The sequence below is a fragment of the Micropterus dolomieu genome, linkage group LG13 (genome assembly GCF_021292245.1).
Source record: "Micropterus dolomieu isolate WLL.071019.BEF.003 ecotype Adirondacks linkage group LG13, ASM2129224v1, whole genome shotgun sequence".
Lineage (NCBI taxonomy): Eukaryota > Metazoa > Chordata > Actinopteri > Centrarchiformes > Centrarchidae > Micropterus > Micropterus dolomieu.
The window spans coordinates 10,711,456-10,722,484 of NC_060162.1; the positions used below are offsets into that span (position 1 = coordinate 10,711,456).

General features: G+C 40.6%; 1 protein-coding gene across 7 annotated transcripts in view; it reads left to right on the forward strand.

Moving 5' to 3' along the window:
* Window positions 1-6,407, forward strand: part of LOC123982389 (probable E3 ubiquitin-protein ligase HERC1) — a 61,436-nt gene extending 55,029 nt beyond the window's left edge. For 5 of the 7 annotated variants that reach the window (XM_046067886.1, XM_046067887.1, XM_046067888.1 and 2 more), the window contains exons 68-80: window positions 1,125-1,280; window positions 1,402-1,524; window positions 1,698-1,800; window positions 2,328-2,497; window positions 2,580-2,718; window positions 2,826-2,995; window positions 3,089-3,258; window positions 3,514-3,679; window positions 3,781-3,857; window positions 3,972-4,224; window positions 4,320-4,472; window positions 5,469-5,774; window positions 5,870-6,407. In XM_046067886.1, the coding sequence (XP_045923842.1) occupies window positions 1,125-1,280; window positions 1,402-1,524; window positions 1,698-1,800; window positions 2,328-2,497; window positions 2,580-2,718; window positions 2,826-2,995; window positions 3,089-3,258; window positions 3,514-3,679; window positions 3,781-3,857; window positions 3,972-4,224; window positions 4,320-4,472; window positions 5,469-5,774; window positions 5,870-6,055 (2,172 nt within the window). In that variant the 3' untranslated portion in view covers window positions 6,056-6,407. Of the gene's footprint in view, window positions 1-1,124; window positions 1,281-1,401; window positions 1,525-1,697; window positions 1,801-2,327; window positions 2,498-2,579; window positions 2,719-2,825; window positions 3,259-3,513; window positions 3,680-3,780; window positions 3,858-3,971; window positions 4,225-4,319; window positions 4,473-5,468; window positions 5,775-5,869 lie in introns of all 7 variants that reach the window. The other 2 variants (XM_046067884.1, XM_046067885.1) reach the window with 1 other exon arrangement.
* The last annotated feature ends 4,622 nt before the right edge of the window (window positions 6,408-11,029 follow it).

The window sequence follows — 11,029 nt, forward strand, 5'->3', positions numbered from 1 at the left end:
AACAGGTAGTAACTTTTTCACTGAGGACACAGACTCTGTCCTTGACGGCTACTGTGTTCTCATTTTTCTTTCCCTTTTTTTCATTGTCATTCAGGTTGTGTGTGGACAGAACTGTACCTTCCTGGTCCAGTCCAATGGGACGGTACTAGCTGTAGGAGAAGGACAATATGGCAGACTGGGTCAGGGGAATTCTGATGACCTCTATGTCCCCACTATTATCTCTGCTTTTCAAGGTACAATATTCATCCAGGGACTAAGTCTGAGCTGTTTGTTGTTGTTTTTGGATGTTCTTGCCTCAAACAATGTTTTTCCATAACAGAAAGGAACCAAAATAACAATTTTCGTTGCAGTATTACATTTTAATATTCTACTTAGGTCTAATTGTTGTTTATTTTTCTCCTCGTTCTTATTTTTAGAAATTGAGCTTCACTGACAGTTTGATTAATGTGCAGGGTATGTGGTGACTCAGCTGGTGACGTCCTGTGGCTCCGACGGACACTCCTTGGCCCTGACTGAGACCGGGGAGGTGTTCAGTTGGGGAGATGGAGATTTCGGAAAACTGGGCCATGGCAACAGTGAAAGGCAGAGAAGACCCAAACAGATAGAGGCCTTACAGGGAGAAGATGTCATTCAGGTAGAGATAAATCTACCTTGAACTCCCGTGGGATAGCTTTGTGCTTTCATGCTGTATTGTTGGAAGCATTATGAAAGTTATAGTAGTTATATAGTATAGTATAGTATAGTATAGTTATACTGCTTCACACATGAACCTTCATTCCTTTAAAATATTTCTATAGGAAGGCTGCTTGATTGACATTGGCATCTGTCTCGCTTTTTTTCTTGATTTGGTTTTTCAATATGTTCAATGTTCAGTTATGAATGTATTTTAGTCTAACTTTTTGTCATTGTGTTCAGTTCATAAAGGTTTAGCTTCAATTTGATCCAGTTATCAACAGTGTGTCTTATAAACGTGGCTTCTGTATTGAGCGTGAAGAGAAGAGTCTGCTGTTTCAACATGCAACATGTTAAAGGCCAAATGAGCTAAAAATAAATTTGTAGACATCGACAGATCAATTCAACTCTGTTTTCTGAAACTTACACACAGCTTTTCTTTATCCTCCCAGCTTGCATGTGGTTTCCGGCACTCGGCTGTGGTAACGGCAGATGGGAAGCTGTTCACCTTCGGCAGTGGTGAATCTGGTCGTCTGGGTCAAAGGTCAACATCCAACAAGATGCTGCCTGAGAGGGTGGCTGCCCTAGAGGGATATCATGTGGGACAGGTAGGAAATGGACTGTGTGTGCTTTCATTACTGAATTCCGATGTTTCTACAGTCTCCACTGTGAAATAAGAAAAATTATTAAAATATAACTAAACAAAGCTAACGTGGTTACCTTTCGCAGGTGTCCTGTGGTCTCAACCACACACTAGTGCTATCCCTTGATGGCATGGTTGTGTGGGCATTTGGAGAGGGGGATTATGGCAAATTGGGGACAGGTTCCTCTACATCAAAATACTACCCCCAGGTAAGTTAAAAGGTGGCTAAGGCTCAAATCTAGGAATCATCAAAAGACAAAAAACACAGGTTATTTATGTATGTGTTCCCTTATCATTACCTTGTTTGTATTTATTTTACATGTTGATTTAAATTGAGTGCTATCATATAGTATAAATGAACTATTATTTTTTCTGCTTTCAGAAAGTGGATCAGCTTTGCAACAAGGGAATTAAGAAGATCAGTTGTGGAACTCAGTTCTCTGTGGCATTGGCCTGTGATGGACATGTTTACACATTTGGACAAGGTACATTTAACTGTGAAAATGTCTGTATTATTAGTTAAAGTATTGTTGTTGTATTGTGACATCATTTACTTTTTTAAACAGCTTCAGTGTCTCTGTTTTATGTTGAAAAACTATGCTGAAAAAACATAACTTGTAAGTGTAAATGTTTTTATTGTAAATTCTTAAATTGACCCTGAACACATAGGTAATTAATCTAATCTGTATATACATCTTAAAAGTGTAACATAGTTTGTATTAATTGTATTGGCGCCCATTGCTGTCTCACACAGTGTCTTTTTTATGCCACAACTCAAATCCAACACATTGGGTATTTAAGTAATTAAATTTGTTTCCTGGGTCTTATGGACGATGACTATTACGTGTCGTGACAGGCAACATTTCTGAACTCTCAGGGAATGTTTTTTAAAAAATGAATTCACCAACTTACTTTCTGCAAGGAGAAAAAATATCCAATATGTTGGTTTAATTTTTTGAGCATACTTGCATATCCCAGTTTGTTACTTGGCTTCTTTCTGCTCATCCTTCAGAACGCCTAATCGGCCTGCCGGACTCCATGCTGAAGAATAAATCCTGCCCCCAGGTGGTGCCATCTCTGGAGGGGATGTTCATAGAAGACATTGCTGTGGGCTGTGAACATGTGCTAGCCTTGTCTGCCACTGGAGACGTCTATGCCTGGGGCTGCAACAGTGAGGGACAGGTAACCAACACCGTCTATTATAAAATTCTACACTTTGCCAATCTGAAGACTGCATTTTTGTCCTTTTATGTGTGTGTTGCAGCTTGGCCTTGGACACTCCAACCCAGTGAAGGAGCCCACGCTCATAACAGCCCTCCAGGGGAAGAACATCAAGCAGATCTCTGCTGGCCGCTGCCACAGTTCAGCATGGACCACGCCCTCTACCTCCATGAAAAACTCAGGTACACACACACTGTTACAGTACATGTACACATGCAAACACTGTCTGCAGCTATGATCCATGAAAGAGAATACGCTTGGGACTCCCATTTCTTAACTTTATCTCCAGGTGGCCTTGGAAATTTCCAGCTAGGCCTTCCCCAGTCAGTCCCTCCCCAGTACAACACTCTGAAAGACTGCAGCCCTGATGTCCTCAGCATGCGCCTCAGAGTACTCTACAACTTTTCTGATCTCATGTACAAGTCCTGGAGGCTGCTCAACCTGGACGCCAAGAATCCAGTAATCCTATTTTCTAAAATGTTAAATGTTTGGGGAAAAAATGACAGAATTCCTGATGCTCCTGTTTTGTCCCCTGTCCTTCCATCTATCCAGGTTTCCACTTCACGCTATAGTTCAGGGACGACAGCCATCATCCGGGGTGAGCTCAGAGGCCTTCTATCACCCAAGGTCAACACTCTACCGCTAGTGCGCTCCATTGGCAGAACAATGACCCAGGGCAAAACATATGGGCCACAGATCACAGTGAAACGTATTTCCACAAGGTAAGGATGACCATGATATTCAGTCCATTGGCAAAATCTTTATATCTTGGAAAAACAGGAGGTGACCAAAATAACTAGCTGTGTTTCTAACTGGCCAGCAGGACCTATTTGCAGACTGGCATCTGGCATCTTGGTTGTTTTGGTTGAATTTTTTCTTGATACTTTCTATAGAATGCAATTTTCTGCTTGTTTTATAGCTGTTAGTATGTCTTCATCCAAACTTTGATTGATATACTCAATCTTACACTCCTGCAGAGGGCGTTCGAGCAAGCCCATCTATGTGCAGATCGCCAAGCAAGTAGTAAGCCTGAATCCTCTGGAGCTGCGGCTCCCATCCCGAGCCTGGAAGGTCAAGCTCGTCGGAGAGGGAGCCGACGATGCCGGAGGCGTGTTTGATGACACCATCACTGAGATGTGCCAGGTAGGATGGAGAAGGTCTAAGAGCAACTGAGATAGCTCATAATGCTGCCTGGAATATTCTCTGCTTTTTGCAAAAGACTAATTATAATATGTTTGCACCAGGAGCTGCAGTCTGGTGTGGTGGATCTTCTGATTCATACTCCCAACAGCTTTGCAGATGTGGGCAGCAACACTGACAGGTGCACATGTTGTAGTCTATCTTTTGATAGTCACCAACCAAAACAGTATCCTTAAAGTATAACAGAACAGAACATTTCACAAACATTTGTGGCATTGGCTGCTTACCCTCACAGGTTCCTGTTGAACCCAGCAGCTCTCTCAGAGGATCACATGGTCCAGTTTCGCTTCCTGGGTATCCTCATGGCTGTGGCTATCCGCACCAAGAAACCTCTGGACTTGCATCTGGCTCCTTGGGTGTGGAAACAGCTCTGCTCAATGCCATTGGGAGGGCCTGACCTGGAAGAGGTTGACCTGCTCACTTACCGCACGCTGCAAGGCATCCTTCACCTGGAAAACAGTGGAATCACAGAGGATAATTTCCATGTGGTGCGAAATGCAGAGTCCATTATTGACAGTAGATCGTCAATTTTCTAAGCTGAAAGATGTTGTCTTTACTAACCTTGCTATATATCTCTCTAAAGATGATCCCGCTGGATTCCTTTATGGCCCACAGTGCAGATGGGAGGCTGGTACCTGTGGTTCCTGGAGGTCAGAGCATCTCCCTGACCTTTGCCAATCGGACTGAATATGTGGAGAGAGCACTGGACTACAGGCTGCATGAAATGGATTCACAGGTTTGAAGGGTTGGAGATTGATTTCAGTGTATTTAGCAGACCTGTGAAGTTTTAACCATGCAAACTGCTACATATTTGGACATCGGGGAATGCTGATTTCTTTAGGATACATCAAAGTAATGAGTCTATTTCACGTGTCATTAGCACTCCCTCTGCCCCTATCTTGCAGTCCTCAGTAGCTCATACTGTCGTCATTACACAAGCTGTGACAGAATGTGGAGGAGGGAACATCATTCTCCCTCAGCAAACTGAACACAGTCAAAAAAGTTATCAGAAAGAACACTCATTTACTCAAATAATGCCCTAAAAGAGATTCAGAGTAGCAGTAAAAGGGAGTAGGGTTTGAAAATTACCTTTGTTGTGGGCAGCTTTCACTCTTATGTCAGTGTTTATCCTTTGAAAACAGTTCCTAATGAAAGACGCTGACAGGGAGGCCTGTGTATCCAGAGTAACTGGGACATTCTCTCACCACAAAGTTGTAGTCACCACCTTTATGTTAGTATGGATGTAGAAATTAGAGCTGAAACAATTAGTCGATTAATCCATTAGTCAATCAAAAGAAAAATCAATCTGCAAGAATTGATAAATCAATGAATTGTAAGTAATTTTTAAAGCCAAATTTCACTGGTTCCAGCCTCTCTAACATTAAGAGGCTACAACTAATAAGAAATGGGAATATCTTTGTTCTCTATGATAGTAAATTGGGCTCGGGGAAAATATGACGGGCATGTTTCACTATTTTCTGACATTCTGACATATCTTTCTGACACAAAGATTAATTGAGAAATCATCAGATGGAAATAGTCTTAGTTGCTACCCTAGTAGAAGCCTTCGATGAAAACTTTGCTGTGGTTTTCTCTCTACTGTGTCTGAAACTCCCTTTTAAACACCCACCAGTTTCCATTAGTGCTCACTAGACAGCCTGTTTGTTGTACTGTTGTTCCCTTTATCTCGTCCTCAGAAGTATCAAAGCTGCCGTTGTTCTGTTGTGTCCAGGTGGCAGCAGTCAGAGAGGGCATGTCTGCCATCATCCCTGTGCCCCTCCTCTCCCTGCTGACAGCACAGCAGCTGGAGCAGCTGGTCTGTGGCCTGCCAGAGGTCTCTGTTGAGATGCTGAAGAAGCTGGTGCGTTACCGAGACATCACTGAGAACCACCAGCTCATTGGCTGGTTTTGGCAGAGCTTAGAGGAGTTCACCAATGAGGAGCGAGTGCTTTTCCTACGTTTTGTCTCTGGCCGGTCCAGGTTGCCTTCCAACCCAGCTGATATCACGCAGAAGTTCCAAATCATCAAGGTTGAAAGGGTGAGGTCATTGCTAACAAATTAACACGCCTGTTCACAAGAGCAAACACAAACAATAACCTATTTTTTTTTTTTTTGCTTTATCATTTATTTCAGCCTGTCAACGGCCTCCCTACTGCTCAGACCTGCTTCTTCCTGTTTCGCCTGCCCCCGTACACGAGCCAGGCCATCCTCGCTGAGCGTCTGCGTTACTCCATCCACAACTGCCCCTCCATCGACATGGACAACTACATGCTGACCCACAACACTGACCCAGCAGACAGCTCCGACGTGGAGGACTGAAGCAGCTAGCTGTGGTCAACAGTGTGATGAATGTATCTTCTCCCATGCCATGCACATTATGCACTAAACACAGATTTTTATTCGCCAAACCTGGATGGTAGTGTACTGTTTATATGTTGGTTGATTTAAAGATATGTGTAGTTTTGATTTTCCAGATGTGGAAGGTGTTGTAATTATTGCAGTGCTTACTCTGAATCAAAACTACAGGGATACAGAATAAGATTTTTAAAAATATAGGTGAATAAGCCACAATAAAGGAGTTAATGTGCCTGTTTGTTTGAAAATATGTAATAATTTCATGTCCTGTCTCACAAAGGCAGTATTATTGTAAAATAAAGGAGTGTTTAAAGGATTTTTGGTGCATTTATGTACATTGTATATGAAATCTCTGCATCCAAAAGTGAAAAAGATCAAGGTGTACATCACAACAAGGTACATACATTAAGTTTATGAATTAAGTAAATATTAAATAAGTAAGTGAATGTAAAAGCTTGCTTGTTTTAGCAGTGGATTGGATTTTTACATGAGCAACTGCATATTGTGCATAGACCAACAGGAAGTGTGAACAGAATATAAATATGCCAAAGCAATCTAAGTAGATTGAGGCTAACTAAAATAAACGTTTCTTGAATGATGGTAAGCCTGACCTTATTTGGATATTTCCAATCAAATAAATGATTGTATGTTTTGAGTTGAGTACTGTATGTTCCTACAGTAGTTCATTTAGTAGGTTAAATATAGCTCATTCATTTCAGGTTGCGGTAAATCCAAACAAAATGAGGTATGGACTGAGCAGGATGAAGCACTCTCCGAGGCGACTGACTGAAAGCGATGATAAAAATAAATTCCATTAGGACCCCTGATCAACACTAACAAAGGCTTTAGGACAGTAAAACTGAGTTAAAGCAGAACATTGTCCATAACCCTCAACTGCAGCAAGATCTTTTAAAACTAAAGAAGTGTAGTCTATGTTTAGATCATTTCTGATGTCGTAGCAGTCAACCGTCTCTCAATCTAATGGCCAAAATTGGGGCACTTCAGAATTATCTGAAAAGCTCATTTTTGAAACATGATCACTAATTTATGAGAGAAAACAATTACCAAAAGTATTACTATGTGGGTTTCTATGCAGAAAATTTACCAAAATGAACTAGAAATATTAGGTTGGTGATTTTATTGAAATAAGAATCACATGGGATGAATTGCTTTCTCAATTAATTAGCAAAGACAATTTAAATGTAATGCTAGGGAATATTGCATGTTGCATTATTATAACTGTGTACTGAAACATTCTGGATCTTTCCTGTGGCATTAAAAAGCCCAGATATCAATGTCCGAAAGCTTTAAAGACCCTTAAAACCTGAGGTTTTAAATCCTAAGTATTTTTCTATAACATGAAATAGCCATGACTAAATAAGTAACAATCAAATTTAAAGAGTTTATCAGTTAAAACCTTATTGCAACATCAGGACTGTGTAGGTGTGTGGTTTGATCAGACTGACAGAGGCCTGGCAAACAAACAACCACACAACTCTCATCGCATTGGGATGTAAATATTGCTAAATCCTGATTAATGTATGGAAGTAAGTGGCATCAAGTTTTTCTAGAGGAGCCCCATCCACCAGTGAGAAAAACACACAAATACACAAATCTCTCAGGTGAAATACTGTTACGACTTTGCCAGAAAATAGTGTGTCTATGTAGAATACATAGCATTTATATTAAAAAAAGCTGATAGAGAAAATTGGTTTTTAGAGCCTTTAAGCTGTGTTATTTCATTTCCATTTACTGATAGTGTCCACATGAAAGGCAAATAACACACAATGCAACAACTTCCCTTATTACAAAAAGAGGTCTTAATTCAATTTCCCTGAGTCTAATGTTGTCCTGAGTCAGCACAGCTGGTGAGCCTGCAATTTGTCTGTGCTTGTGAGGTACGTCTGCTGTGACCTTATTACCCATCTGTTTCCCTGCGTGCACTGCGGCCAGTAAGGCAGAATTCAACCTGCCGTCAGCAGCCCTGCAGCTGAGAAAGGGAGGCTTTTTCATGAGAGCCTTCGCCATGTATAAATATAACATCCATCTATCAACTTAACAAGTACACACATTAGGAAAGGCCATGGTAGAAAAAATATTTGTACAGCTGAATTACACTGCTTGGAGCCAACCAGTTATTTCTACTGTGATGCAGTTAAGAACTGAGGTATATTATATTAAATCCTATGGGGTCATCTAGGGAGACTGGAGAGGACATTACCACGCACTAATAATGTAGATCCACCCACACACAAACAACCACAAACAAAATATCTGTCTGGAATTACATGCTTGAACAATACATTTTTACAAAATCTGATTTAGACCTCTTTGCCTGAAAGGGATTATCTGGACCTGAAAGGAACTTTAAACTCTCAACTTTGTCTACAGCAGTAAGTGCATTCATTCTATGTGCTGCTCATGCAGGTATTATTTTCTGGAATAAACTGACTTTGTTGAACACAAACCTGAAAGCTGACCTTTAAAATTAATGAAATCTCCATGTACTGTATATGATATTCTCCGTCAGTGGTATCCAATCAGCCTTGGCCTCAGGTTCCCCCAGTCAGAGCTGGTTAATGTGGCTCGGGAAAGGGATGTTTGGGATCTCCTGGTGGAGCTGCTGCCCCTGCGACCCGACCCTGGATGTATTTTTGAAGATGGATACATGGATGGATGGTTTATGGACTTTCATCTATGTCAGTCTCTATGTCAGGACAGTGCAAAAGCACTGACATAAATAGGATAGACTCAAAGCACTCCATTAATCATATAAGCTTATTAGGGGTGGCGGATCAATACTGTTCCAGTGCTAGCTTCAGTTTTCATTGCCAACTTGTGAACAGAGCTGGTTATGAATATGTAATACTTCCTAATCCCACAGGAGGGCAGTCTGGTTGTTGCACTTATATGCAACACAGCAAAAAACAAGTTCAAGAGAGCATTGAGAATAAACACAGCTCATCAACACACACACACACACTGTATAGCTGATGATGCACATCGCTGTCAGCTAATCTCTGTCCCACTGTTTCTCCCAATCAGCTTATTTGATCTGTACAAATGGATGACAACACACTGGATGACAAACAGTATGTGGTCAAATTACTCTAATAATACACCTTTTAAAACCCGAGTAACACTAACACATACATCTCTTTGGATTGAAATGTTTTAGTTAAGGCTAAAAAGTGCGACTGGCAATAGTTTCAAAAGCACACCACTCTAACTAGGCCACCTATGTTTGTTTTAACCCAGGTGCAATTCACAAAATAAAATTATTTGCTCAGTTTCAAAGAGACACATGGGTATTTCCTATCATCCATGCCATCCATAAAAGTCACAGAAAGCTGTCTTTGTGAGGCCAAGACTGCAGGACTTATTGTTAATCCATGACCTGCATCATAGGGAGGCATGTTTGTTATAAAGTGGGCTACATGAATTAAGGCAACACTGTGGAAGGGGGGACTGCGTGGAAGCAATTCAGCATAAGTGCTGTGGTAGCAATGCAGCATGCATTCACTGAAAGTGAATAGGAGCTCTGTCTTAGTTTACACTATTATGGTCAAAATTAATTTTAATTAATGATCATGGAATTCATGAGTATGCCTTCATTTGCATTGCAGATATCACATTTCTGAGCCTACATTATTATACTTTGCAACACAATGTCATCACAAGGTGACACTATGGTATTTCCATGTTAAAGGATTAGTTGGACATTTTAGAAAACACATGTGTTTGCTTTCTTGCCAAAAATTTGATGAGGAGATGGATACTGTCTGGACAGTTTGATGCAAGCCTGCCTCTGTCCAAAGGTAACACAATCCGTCTACCAGCAAAGCTAAAGGTCAAGAATTGTTTTTATATCTAATTTGCGAAATCTGTACAATGACTGAATTGAATCATTTTACATGGGTTGATGTGCCGTACAAGCAGCAACCTCTGTGACTGAAAAATGAAACGAACAATATCACATATCTGCAGTTCCTCAAATGGTCACTTGAGGCTGGCTCCAAAAGCGAGTCAACCCTCATAGACCCCCACGTTGAGCGTAGCAGAGATAAACATTACAGCCTGGTACAAAAAAGGGGTGAATTTCTATATAACTTACCTGTTTAAATTATATTAAGGCTTAGAGTTATGCATAATTAAGGAAAACTACGGGTGACTTAACGGAGACTACGTCTATGCTTAACACAATCTATGATGCCACACTATTTATTGGCAGCAGTGACTTCCAGGAGACTACAGGAAGGCACACAACCCCATGTAAAAATATAAAATCAAATTGCCATTTTGCCACATTGGTTGTGTGCGGAAGAAACACAATTAGAATATGTGTTGATTAATGAGCTTTCGAGGTGCTGGCAGCCCATTTTTATTTTCCTCTGGACAGATCAAGGCTAGCTGTTTGCCTCTGCTTTCAGAAATTTAGACTCCTATAACAGCTTACTTAAACAGTAAGTGTTAATAATCCCTGGCATGTTGCAGGGCCTGTGTCCAGCTGAATAATTTAGAATGCATTGGGCTGTATGTAACTTTAATCGGTTTAATCAGCTCAGTATTTGTTTAATTCCGCCCACAAGTACTTTTTATTTCTTTGGATATAAGTGCACACTATATATTATGGAATGACTTAAACACTTTTCTGCACTTGTAATATGTGCAATCAAAATCTTTTGCAATGAACAGCTTCCCCTCTTTCTCCTGTGTTTTAGTGTGTGTATTATGAACAGATTCATTGCAAGAACAGAGTAGAATATTAGCATGTTGACACTTATCCTCTCCTATTCCATAAACATCTAAAACCTTCAAGTGTTCGCCATGAAAAACAACCCCAGGCATAAAAAACAGAATTGAACTTGCTTCACTGAGCTTTTCATTATCTTTTTAAAGTCTAAATAAAATTACAACATCACCAAACAAAGAGCAAAG